General features: G+C 42.2%; 1 protein-coding gene across 3 annotated transcripts in view; it reads right to left on the reverse strand.

Annotated features, from left to right (window-relative positions):
• CDK5RAP2 (CDK5 regulatory subunit associated protein 2) overlaps positions 1–12988 on the reverse strand; it is a 92168-nt gene continuing 79180 nt past the window's right edge. For all 3 annotated transcript variants that reach the window (XM_064171382.1, XM_064171383.1, XM_064171381.1), the window contains 7 exons: positions 12027–12275; positions 9581–9646; positions 9220–9479; positions 6771–6917; positions 4728–4866; positions 1210–1256; positions 1–655 (listed from right to left, as the gene is read on the reverse strand). In XM_064171382.1, the coding sequence (XP_064027452.1) occupies positions 596–655; positions 1210–1256; positions 4728–4866; positions 6771–6917; positions 9220–9479; positions 9581–9646; positions 12027–12275 (968 nt within the window). In that variant the 3' untranslated portion in view covers positions 1–595. The remainder of the gene's footprint in view (positions 656–1209; positions 1257–4727; positions 4867–6770; positions 6918–9219; positions 9480–9580; positions 9647–12026; positions 12276–12988) is intronic.

Here is a 12988-nt window from a genome sequence, read left to right on the forward strand (position 1 = left end):
TTTGAGATAATGTTTTTATTTTAATAGTTGGTCTCCAACCTTTCCAGACCTGGCCTCAACCTCAGTTTCTAACCCGGTAATAGGAAAGCTCAGGGTCAGGCAGCTTCCAGAGGAACCTTCCCTGTGCTTAAAAAGCTTCACAGCACCAAACTTTTCTGACAGGGCTACAAGAAAAAGTCAAGTAGCAAAATTCTTTTTCAACTTACATTCTTTCAATAGCAGAGAAACTGTTTGGGAGGTGGATCACGTTCTTGGTTCGTTCAGGACCTGTTTGCCTCTACCACCATAGAGCTTCACACAACATCATGAGTACAAAAAGAACATTTCAAATGAGCCAACTTTAAAAAAAAAACCCTGGATGGTTCTTTTTTTTCCTTCAACACCTCCAGTACCACGGGTCTGTAATAAATATTAAAACCCACCTTTTACAGTACAGAAAATGTTAAATAAGTTATTTACTAAAAGATTTCTTTTTTTGTCTCTTTTTTTTTGGTAAAAGAGCTGAAGAAACTTTTTTTTTACATTAATAAATAGTAAGGCAGAAAAAAGCTAACAGCAATCACAGGACCTGTCTCTGTTAGCAGAACTTTGTCCTTCAGAGCATCCTTTTTTTGCTGGCACAGGAAGGTGATTTCTGATTCTCAGCTGGTGAGACCTGATTAGAAAAGCAATAATCATTATTAATATTTTACAGTACTTCAACTGCAGCAATTTGTCCCTACCCCTGGGCCATAATGCTACAAAAGGATCTGCAAACAGAAGCTTCTGTGTTCAGCAGATCTTCAAATTAAAGTGATAAGGCTTCTGTAAGCAGAAAGGCTTTTTCATGTCATCACTTTCTAACTCAGGTAGCAGCTGTGTGAGGAAGTGTTCCAGAAGGCACTGCTGAGGAGGATGAGGGAGAATAGGTTCTCAGAAACTCCTCCCTGGAGCTGTTCAAGGCCAGGATGGATGAGGCCTTGAGTGATCTGGTCTACTGGAAGGTGTCCCTGCCCACAGCAGGGGGTTTAGAACCAGATCTTCAAGGCCTCTTCCTACCTAAACCATTCCATGACGCTATAAAAAGGTTTAAAGGCCACTGCCACCCAGACTTGATTAGGTAGCAATGCTAAAGCAACTCTAGTTCCAGAAGGTCCAACTGACACAGTAACACATTCTTGCTTATGTGGGTAGATCATAGAATTAAATGCAAGCAAAATTTTTACTTACCTCGAGGTTTCCTCTAGCCTTCTTCAAGACATCGTGAGTTAAAACCACTGAAAAGTAAGAGCAAATGTAAAAAAGAGAGTTAAAAAAGTCTGTGGAGCATTCTAGGCATTGCACTCCAGCATTTGGAATCAAGTCTTACAACCAACCACGAATTACTGTATGAACTTGTAGCTATAGGCTGGACCATGACCTGGCAATCCCACACAGCCCTCTACCAACACTGCATCTTTCTTACCAAAATCCAGACCTCTTCCTCCCTCTGGAGCCCTATTCCTTAGCATGGGCTGAGGTACAAACCTCCAGTTGCAAGAACACAAGCCAAAGGAGCAATGTTGTACAGGCAGAGTTAGAGAAGAGCAAGAGTTGTCACTTAAGTCTGAAGTAATGCCACCACCTTTCCTACCCCTGCCCTATGTCCACTTAGCACACCACCTGTTTTTCAAATCTAAGCATCAGGGAAGGAGCTTCCAAGTTTGTTTCTACCCTACCAATAACGATCACATGTGAAAACACACAACCCCTCACAACCTTTAACATCACAGACATGAACAGTGCCCTGACATACCACTGACGCGGTTCCTTTAAATCAAATCAGCCAAGGAAGACACTCCAATAGTTTTAAGGGGAGATGGTGCATGAGCTGACTACAATTTCAGCTATTAGCTGCCTGCTTGGGCTGGAGGAGGAAAAACCACGCAGAGGAGAGGTTACTGGGGACAATGGGCTGGGAAGAGGACAGATGGCAAAAGAAGTCAGCCAACTCCTCCAGCAGTTCAAGGACACAGCAGCCTACACAGGCTTAGGGGAAATCGTGTCAGTAGCTTGGTCTGAAGGGTTCCAAGTTTCCTCTGTTCCTCCAGCTTGGCTGTCTGTGGGGACAGCACGAGACCTGTGAACGGCAGAGGGGATGCTTCTAAGCAAACCTGATATTTAGAAATGTCAGGGTAAAGATGAGATTCTCCAATCTGTGTCACTGCTGAAAAATACCATTCACAAGTACCAATTTAATATTCCAGGCTCAAAAATAAACAATTTAGTTATAATAAAGATTTTTCATTACAATAACAAGAAGCCAACAACTCCAAGGGTATAGCTGTCATGAGATAATTATACCCTTGGCAGATTACTGCAATTTGGCACTGCATTGTTACATGTTCAGAGGTTCAGATGAGGTTTATAAGCACTGAGTTCTCTAGCCAGAGAAAGCAGAGAGATGACTCTCAGCCACAGAATGTTCCAGTCTCTGCTTCTAAATACATTTAAGGATGCTCAGCTAAGTAACAGAGGGAACCTGGCTACCCTCCGTGGAGAGGCCAGCTAACAGGATGGAGAACGAAGGCAGGCAAGGTCACCTCCTGTGATGACTTTGCTTTCTTACTAGCAAAAGGAGAAAGGAAGAAATATCAGAACCAAGTGTAAGCATCCTAACAAAATCCAACAGCTTCTTATGACCCACTGGTTTTGTGGTATGCTTGGGCAGGAATGTGTGCACAGATGCAATGTAGAAGCATTTCTGAAATTGCTCTTTAAGGACACCCCTAATTCCCAGAATTAATGAAACTTACAGAGACTCATATCCAGGACTTTGTGTCACAGAGTGCTCTCTGTGCAAAGAGCTCTGCTAGTCAATTCATTTCACCTGGCAGACTAGATTTTTCTAAATCAAAAACATTAAATTCAGTACATGAAGAGAATTCTGAGGACACTACACTAATGGCAAAGCTGCTTCTAGCCAGGTGGTACTTTGCATGAAGGAGAATTCAGAAAATGCTGGCTTGGGTGGATTAGGACTGAGTTCAGATGAGGCTGAATGCCCTGAAAAGGAAAAAGTGAAACAAAGAGAAGATGCACTGTTCACTTTTTGAAAGTGTGGGTGGGTGGAGTGGCTGTGGGGATAACATTTTGGCCATAAGGTTATAATCTCTGTGGATTCATACTTTGCCCAGCCCTACTGAGTTGGCCTGGTAAGTCTGAGATGTAACTGGAACTAGGAACTGACTAAATTAAACCAAAAAATCTCCCCCAGGGTATTATTTGGACAGAACTTTTATTTTTGTATGACAAGCCCAAATGGAGCTACTTCACTTTAAAACCTGAACAAAACACATGTTTGGATTTCATCTAATTATCCTGTCCATTTAATACAACAGTTCTGAAAGAAGTGACCAAAACTCAGCCCATAGATGCTTAAAAAAGAATCATCACTGCAGGCAGCAGATATATGTACCTTAGATAGAAAAATTACAGGCTAAGGAGCAAACCAGCATTGATTCCTCTGCGCTGCATTTAAATACCCTGAGTAACTTACAGTACTACAACTATTTTCCTAACTTGGTCTGAAGTGGAACATTTTACAGTCTGGATGAATTACTGATAATACAAGTGTCATGCCAGCATAGACTGAGTCATTTAGCCCTACCTCTTAAGAGAAGATAAGAAAATTCAGTCCTCCTCCAACAATACACATATTGCCACAGCATGAATGTAAAGAAGATAGCTCCATTCACAGCTCATTAGAAGAGTGATTAACCTCTAAAGCAGACGAGATGGATCTCTTCAAACAGACACTCGGCTTAACACAGGTACAACACAGCCCATGGGGTCTCCTTCTCTGGAGACTTTCAAGGCCTCTCTGGATGCCTTCTTCTGTGACCTGAGCTAGATTGCATGGTCCTGCTCTGGCTAGGCAGGGGGGACTCGATGATCTTTGGGTCCCTCCCAACCCCTGACATCCTGTAATCCTGTGATGTCCCACTTGTTTGCATTTTCCAGATCAGGCTCCTAAGGGTAAAATATCCTTTCACAGCATGTCCTAGTTTTCCTTTAAAAAAATGACTCCTAGTAAGCTTTTGTTACCCTTGCTCTGAGCCTTCTGTTCTCCTGCACTCAGCCTGGCACACAGCACTGACAGCTCTTTGCTCTTGCTCTGGCTTTCCCCACAGTCCATCTCTCTGCTTAGTGCCACACACCACCTCAGAAAAGCTAAAAGCCTAATTCTATGTTTATCAAGACTGAGGCAAAACATCACTATTGTGAGAAGGACAATGTCAAACCTTTGGCTGGAAGCGTACAGCAACAGCAGCTTGCCCTCTGTCACAAACTGTCGTAGGACAGAAAGCTTGGGCAAGGGCAGAATCTGAACCTGAACAACTTGAGTAATTAGTGGCAATTGCATGGACTGATATATTACCTGCAGGTTGTGTAATACCACAAACTGCTGCCCAGGGTATTCTATGCAGCCCTTTGTAGTTGGACAGTTTCTTTCCATTTGACCAAGGCTCCATCAGTTCTGCACAGTCTGACCCTCATGGTTTGATCTGGCCTAGATGATCTCCAGAGGTCCCTTCCAACCTTTAGTATTCTGAATGGCTTGTCCCTAACAACTGACATTGCACAAAGGAACACCAACCAGAGCAACTGCCAAAGAACAGGTCCCTCTCTCTACTCATTTTGTTGCTTCTCCAGTTTTAGAGGTAACCACAGAAACAAGAACCAGCAGTACTAAAGCATCCACTTACACTGGTCAATGATGATTTTCTCCATGTTTTCCTTCACCTGGTTTGTGGAGTGCAAACGTTTCACTGTGCTGTGTAACTTCTTCTCTTGCTCAGACAGTTTCTTACGTAACCTAAATATTTCTGCTTTCATTCCCTCATCCTAAACGAAGAGAAGAAAATACCAAATTCAAGTGTTACCTAAAAGTATGCTGTATTTTGGGAATTGCCAAATACTTTTGTGCAAGAGCCCTGAAGCTTCCTCAGAGCATGAACAACATTAAGGAGCAAACCATCACTGAGTGCCTGTCCTTCCACATTCACATCCCTGGTGACATATAATTGCATGGCCTCTGCCAACAGACAGCTACAACTGCTGGCTGGCATTTAGCACAATTCACTTTCCTGCTAGCCTGAGAAAGTCTGAACACTGGTGCCTATTTTTGTTGTTAAAGTCTCCTTACCTATTTATCCCCTCAAGCACAAAACATAAGGAAGGCCAGTGCTATGGGATCAGAAAGCATCCTGGCTGCCAGATTCAGAACTTCCAGCTTCCTTCCCCAATGTTCTCTTAAGAGATGATGCTGCCTTTATTAAAGGGCTAAAAGACATCATGCTAATGCCTGGGAACAAAAAACATTAAGGTCTAGCTTTCACCACTGATTCCAACTAAGTACCTTCTAAAACCGTGCTAGTGTCACTGATCTGGACCCTCAAGCAAACCCAAGCTTCTACATTTTCCCTGTTTTGTGCACTCGTTAAATACCAGTAGCTTCTGAAACTTGCCCCTAGCATTTAGCTCCTCAGAAGAGCTGATTACTCAACTCCTGTGCGGCTGAAGAGAAGGCACTGAACGCTCAGTACCTTTTGGAATTAAGCTTCAAGAGATATTCTTTCACATGGTGCATTTAAGACAGCAGCTGCAATCTAATGTCCTTAAAGATCTCAGGATGTTGGATAATGAATTCAAGAAAGAATTCTCTTGGACTCTAGGCGTGGTCCTGGGAGCTCAGATCCCACAGACTTTGAGAAGTGGCTGATCCATCTCAAGAAGGTTTAGATCATACTGATCTGTGTCAGTAAACATTACATGCATCACCTACGATGAAAGCTCTGTGTGTATGTGATACATTCAGAGACTGTGATCCAGGCCAGCATATAGCTGTCTACATAGAATATGCACAAGGATGAAAGGATGACTCTTGCCAAGACATCTCTAACATGGACCTGAATCATCACTGAAGTATATTAGACAGAACATCTGACTCTTACTGCTTTTGTGATTTCACACATGAAAGGATGCTAGAAAACAACAATGTTACTAAAATTATATACATAATGTTTACTTTTCCTAAAGATGTTTGGTGGTTTTTTCCCCCATCCATATCCTGCTCCCCTTAAGAAACACAAAACTCTCAGTAAAAACACTTAAGGTTTATTTTAAAGCCAGACTTTGAAACAGTTTTGTTACTGAGTGGTTGTGTTATGACAGTAGGGATAATTCATTCCTCATTCAGTTTAGTTCCCTTCATTTGCAAAGTACAATCCTTTTGAGTTAAAATGTTATAAGACTTCTCTGAGGGGTTTGTCACATTTTAAAAACACATCCAATTTTACAGCTTAGACAGCAAAAATGGAAAAGGAAACTGTGGCTTGGATTTCATCAAAGATGCTGAAGGTTCTGTTGTTACCAGTATATACATGATAAAATTGAATTTGGTTCTATAACAGGGAGCCCAAATGTCTTCTTGTTGAATGTTGGAACATTTGCCACCTGTCTAGGCTTCCTAAATCCACATACCAGGGTTGCAGAGCACATCTTTAATATAAAATGCTGTGTAAACAAACACCCTGGCACACAACATGATCAGGATAGAAAAGCAGCACACCTTCAGCCTTAGCCTTCAGTGGCGACAGCCCACCAAACCCATGTGTTCAGAGCCTGGGCACCTTGGTTTCATGATTTCCAAAACATGCCATGTTCCTAAGTGGTGCATCTTCCAACAGTTCAAAAACCCCAGCAAACTAAACCAACCCCCAGCCTCCCAGAAGGAACCATAACAGTACCTGAGTGCCATGAGCGGTACCGTGTACAGCTTTCAGTGGAAGAGACACTCTCCAGAGAAGCTTCAGCAAGCGCGCAGCCTCCTCCAAGATCTGCTGCACCGTGTGAGTGCTCGTGGAAAATCCATGCAGTGAAGCCTGTTCTGGTACCTATACAAGAGGATTAGGGACATGCTGTATTTTCTGCTTAAAGCATTAGGAAAATGCCTTCTTAATTAATGATTTAAATCAAGTTGCAACAATTTCCCGTTGAAGATGATGTACACAGCCCTTGTGTGCCACAAAAGCTAATTTGTTAGTTTACAAAGACTGCTGAATTATGCATTATCTGAGAATTTCAGGGAGGGAGGGGATTTATCCTAATCAATAACCATGATTAATAATAGATTAGATTTCCTAGATTTGCTATGCCACATGGTAATCGCTGGCAATTCTCCTCTTTCTCCATTTGCATTTCGTGTCACGTCATTTGAAAGTCAAATGATTACAGACATCAATTTAAGCAATATAGATGTTTCTTCCTTAGCAGACTCTTTAAACTGTTCTATTTAATGCTAAAATAACCATCAGGCCACACATAAAATGTTTTCCTCTGCTGACAGATGAGAAAACCAAATGGAAGAAATTGCATAAACGTGAAATAAAGGAGGGAAAGAATGCAAGGGGAGCAAATGAATTACCAAAGCAGTGGTGCTACAGTCTGGGGAAGGGTAATGAAAGAAAAGCATTCACAGTTCCTGCCCCATGCAGCACATCATTTGAATACTTATTTAGCATCGTTATCTAACCAGAATCCTCCTGTCACATAAAATATCCCATTTGCTAAGCAGTCTGAAGCTTCAGCGATGTAAAGCTTGATAGGAAACTGCAAATTGTGAAACTCGCTGCTTTTATCTTTACACCAACAAAACAAGTTAAAAACTTAGAGAGAGATTACTTTTCCAGTCATTATCAGTATCTTAACTAGGTCATTTGAAAATATATGATACTTCAGAGAGCCCTGAGTGTCATTCCCACATCATTTTACTGTGTGAGCACACATGTGATAGCACAAAAGGAACTGCAGAATTGTTGAAGGCTGCATCTTCAATAGCTTCACTAATTATAACTAGGGAAATAAGCAGCACTAATTTATCCACGCAGTTAAGACCTCCTCCTTTTGAAAGGGCAGTGAGCATGGGGTTTTTTTTTCCTACAATATTTAAATTATCACAGGAGTGAAAAGGCCTTTCATTAATCACCCAGTTTACTTCTCCACTCCAAGGCAGGAAAGCATTACATGTAATTTTTCAAACACTCACATCATTTGTTTTCCAAGTGCCTCCAGTAACAGTGTCTCTGAGCAGCCTCCATTCCACTGTTAATTTATTATCTTTTTTGAACACTGGAATATTGTTTTTAAAGCCTGATCCAAGTCTTCCCTACTGAGGTTTAAGTTTTTTAGTTCCTTATTAGCTGCCACAGGTATGTGCAGATTGTTCCTTGCCTTTTGTTGACGTCTGTAGGTAGATTTGTCTTATTTAATTCACCCCAAAGATGCTAGCATTAAGAATAGCAAGATACTACTAACATTAACTAAGGAAAACACTACTTGTTCTCCTGATTCTGGAGGAGAAGGACTGACATTACTCAATACAAGGCAAACATTTTACTGGTTTAAGAATTATTATCTTTAGAAGCACAGTAAGGGCACCATCCTTTGGTATCACTGTGTCACCCATGATGCAGAAAGCAGGATGCACTGTTTTAGAAGACAATATTTGATCATTAATGAGATGTTCAAGTTTCCAGACTAGCTGCTGATACTGCTGAAGTTTTCAGCTGATACAAGGAAATGGAAAAATATTTAAACACTTCCCTTATATGAATCAGCCCTCATTAGCATATAGCAATCATTAATTTACAGTTATCACCAGCTGTTATTAAAGGGCTGAATACAAGAAAGAGGGGAACTTTATCAGCTGGATATCAGATGTCTTTTAGCTGTCTCATATGTCCTGGGTTTATCCCCAAGCCTTTGTTAGAAGAAAATCTCTTTAATTATTTTAGCCTCAGGTTACTGATACATACCCCAAGTTTAAGCCCTTTCTTTCTAAAACATTGTTGTTTCTGGGGCTTTTTGTTGTTTTGGTTTGGCTTTTTTGCCATTTCTAGTGTAACAATCACCAATTTCCATAGCATAAGCAAGTAGTTACACCTCATTTGAAGTTGCAAGTAAAAGTGAGATTGCTTATTAAAGGACCAGAATTAAGTAACTTAGCTGTAGCCTCATTAGCCCAGAGTCACAAATAGGTGCCTGCATCTAGATGAGGCTTGGACTGTTAAAGTTGAGGTGTCCTGACAGAGTTAATGGCGTCTGCTGCACCATTAACCTATTTCTTTGCTTTTGTAACCTATACATTTTGCACCTCTAGGCAAAATGCTCTGTCCTTTAACAGCTTTCACTGTTTACCTTCATGCCAGGCTCCCGCAGCTTCGTACCAGTGACCTCTCTTAAAGAAATCTCCATTTCTGCTAAAACCTGTTGTCCTTCAGCAATCTGTTTCCTCAGAGCATTATAATCCTCAATCAAGCCAAGAACGTGGCGCCCATTTTTGTCTGCCCACATGCGGTGCCCAGGCACAAGACGAGGGGTACAGGCTGTGCTGGAAGATGAAGTGCTGCTGCAGTGTGAAGTGCTGTCTGCATCATCTTTAGAGGCTGAGTGCATACCTGGGACAGAAAAACAGGAGGTTTCATCCTTATGGTAACATCAGTTAAACATCAGGCCTGGGAATCTGCTAGCACACACACGGAAGAGACTTTGGATGTACCTGGGTGTCTGTGCCCCTGTGGCTCACAAAGGGTCCTGCTGGCAACAGGGCAGTTGCAAAGATTTTCTGTATATAAAAGTAAGACAGTAGAAATTAACAAGCATTAAAAAATACCCCACAACTTCCTAGCTCTGCTTCTGTTCCTTCTTTTTCCTGCTGCTGTACCTGGGACTCGGGAAGCAGGGGAACTCAGCTCATCTTCTAGTACCATCCCATGCACCATCCAGCATTTACCTATATATATATATATATATATATATATCTTTTTAGCACCTATCTAAAGGTCTAAGTATCTCCCAAAAATCAACTCAATCAGATAATCTAAAATTTATCCTGAAAAAGCTACTTTAATCAACAAACTTAGATTAGACATTAGGAGGAAATTCTTCCCCATGAGGGTGAAACAGTTTTGCCCAGACAAGTTATGAAGGACTCCAAGCCTAGAAGCATTCAAAGCCAGGTTGAATGAGGCTTTGAGCAAACTGGTATAGTCAAAGATGGTGGGGATTGGTCTCTTCTGCCAGACAACCAGCAACAAAACAAGAGGACACAGTCACAGGTTGTGCCAGGGGAGGTATAGGCTGGGTATTAGGAGGAAGTTCCTCATAGAGAGTGTGATTGGCATTGGAATGGGCTGCCCAGGTGGTGATGGAATTGCCGTTGCTGGAGCTGTTCAAGAAAAGCCTGGATGGGGCACTTAGTGCCATGGTCTACTTGATGGTCTAGGGCTGGGTGTTAGGTTGGACTGGATGATCTTGGAGGGCTCTTCCAACCTGGTTCATTCTATGATTCTGTGTCTCTGTCCATCACAGCAGGGTTAGAATGAGATGATTTTTAAGGTTCAACCCAAACCATTCTGTAATTCTGTGATGAAAATAAAATGTAAGCTTCCCATTAACTCCCCCAAAAGTGTGCCACTCTCCAGAGCTACACCATCAGATCCACATTTCCTTCCTTCCCATCTTCAAAATTCCCTAACACCCTGTGAATAAAGACTAACTGCAGCACAAGTAAAAAATCTGACAAATTCAGCTACTGAGATCCCAAGGAGTCTTTCTGGCCCATATCAAATCAAGCTGTTAACTCTAATAACCATTTTCTTAAATAAATGATGTCTCTCCAGCTTCTATCCACTCTACCTGATGTAGGTCAAAAGCAGTATCTAGGATTCTAACAAGAAACTATCCAGGAACAAATGTAATCTGGTGATTCTGGCTGCACAGGTCCCCTAGAACAGCTGTTCCACATCTACTTCACAGTATCACAGTATCATCAGGGTTGGAAGAGACCTCACAGATCATCAAGTCCAACCCTTCACCACAGAGCTCAAGGCCAGACCATGGCACCAAGTGCCTCGTCCAGTCTTGCCTTGAACAGCTCCAGGGACGGCGACTCCACCACCTCCCCGGGCAGCCCATTCCAGTGTCCAATGACTCTCTCAGGGAAGAACTTTCTCCTCACCTCCAGCCTAAATTTCCCCTGGTGCAGCCTGAGGCTGTGTCCTCTTGTTCTGGTGCTGGCCACCTGAGAGAAGAGAGCAACCTCCTCCTGGCCACAACCACCCCTCAGGTAGTTGTAGACAGCAATAAGGTCTCCCCTGAGCCTCCTCTTCTCCAGGCTAACCAATCCCAGCTCCCTCAGCCTCTCCTCGTAGGGCTGTGCTCAAGGCCTCTCCCCAGCCTCGTCGCCCTTCTCTGGACACGCTCAAGCATCTACTTCATCACAACACAAGTAGTAAAGGTGGTAAAAACCCCTGTTGGATCTGTCTCATGTATCCCATGTACACCTATATTGGGACAATAATTTAGCCCTGAGTGCAAACATTGCATTTCCCCTAATTTTCTAAACCAGGTTCACTTAACATTGATTGAAATAAAGGTAAAATATTCCTCAAGGGCAAAAAAATGGACAACTGATTTATACAAAGACCACTCAGTGCCCTTATTGATCATTCTTGAGTAACACATACCCACCTTTAACAAATGCTGCAAGAGCTCTGCATTAAAAAAAGAAGCCTCAGATAAGCAAAATTTATGGTAAGTTACTGTAGGCCTCTTTCCATCCCAGAGACTGCCTGCAAATGCCTTTCTTGAAGGAATCATAAAATGGCTTAGGCTGGAAGGGACTTTAGAGATAGCACCTACTCCAACCTCTCTGCCATGGGAAACTAGACTTGACTGCTTTAGGCCTCATCCAATCTGGCTTTGAACATGCCCAGGGAGGGGGCATCCACAGCCTCTCATATTCCAGAGTCTCAGTGAAGGCTGTCAGGCATTAAAGCATGTATTTCCCTTCCTCATCCTTTAGCAGCTCTAATGGGATAGGGATCTGAAGGGCTGCTGGGCAGCATCTAAAGGTCAAGCAGTCACTGTGTAATGCTGTAAGAGCACCTTTAAAAACCCAAGTGTAGCTCTGGGGTAAACCAAACCCACGCACGGCACAGTACCAGCCACTCCTGCGTGATGCTGAGATTCTTCTTTGAGAAGGCAGTTGATATTTACAGCTGACACTGATCCCACTTCCTGTTTCTTCTCTTTGGAAAGCTGTTCCTCCAGTTTTTCATGCAAAGACTTGTTGGCCTCTATGCTCCTTTCGAGCTGCACTCTCAAGCTCTGTATTTCAGTCAAGAGTTCACCTAAGTCAAGGGGATGATTCTGATCCTTGCGGAATTCTTCCGGTGCATCACATGTGGGATCTGAGAGGGTTTCAAAAGAAACACTTCACATCTTTAACAAGTAAAATAATAGTAGCCATTATCACAATGCTGAACAAGTAAATTTTAGACAGCTTTATGCCCAGTATTAAAAATTAACTACAAACAACATTAAGATAATGGTTTGACCAAAACACATCTTAATTGCTTCTACCCTCCCAAGATTTAAAGAGCTGAAAATTATTTTTCTCTTTGTCCATAAAAGCTAATAAGTCTCAAGCCAAAAAAAAAAAAGGAGAGAGAATGAAGAAGATTTAGAAAATTTGAAGTGCAGTAATGCAGAGTCTGGGGAAAGCAAAAGGAATGGATAATCTTGGAGTGCAGAGGAGGGATAGAGCAGAATCAGGAGTTTCACTTTATACACAGAAGAAAACAGAAAATAGTGATCACCTGGCAACCAGAGGAACAAATCTGAACCTGAACAAAGCAGTGCTTGTGTTCATCTTTTCAGAGGAGGAGATGTCAGCACACAAACAAGTTTATGTATTCTTCCATGCCAAAATCAAACTGCTCTCCAGACAGTGGGAAAGGCTTCAAACGGATGAGGAGAGTACAGCTACTCTAATTACATTACCACTTCTGCAAGGAGACTTATTTCCAGTCCCTGAGCCAACTTTGGCTTAAAGCCTTATGCCATCAGGGTTCCTCTGCTGCAGCTAGGCATGGAATAGTGGCAGCAAGGCACATTCAAGTAG

The sequence above is a fragment of the Pogoniulus pusillus genome, chromosome 35, assembly GCF_015220805.1.
Source record: "Pogoniulus pusillus isolate bPogPus1 chromosome 35, bPogPus1.pri, whole genome shotgun sequence".
Lineage (NCBI taxonomy): Eukaryota > Metazoa > Chordata > Aves > Piciformes > Lybiidae > Pogoniulus > Pogoniulus pusillus.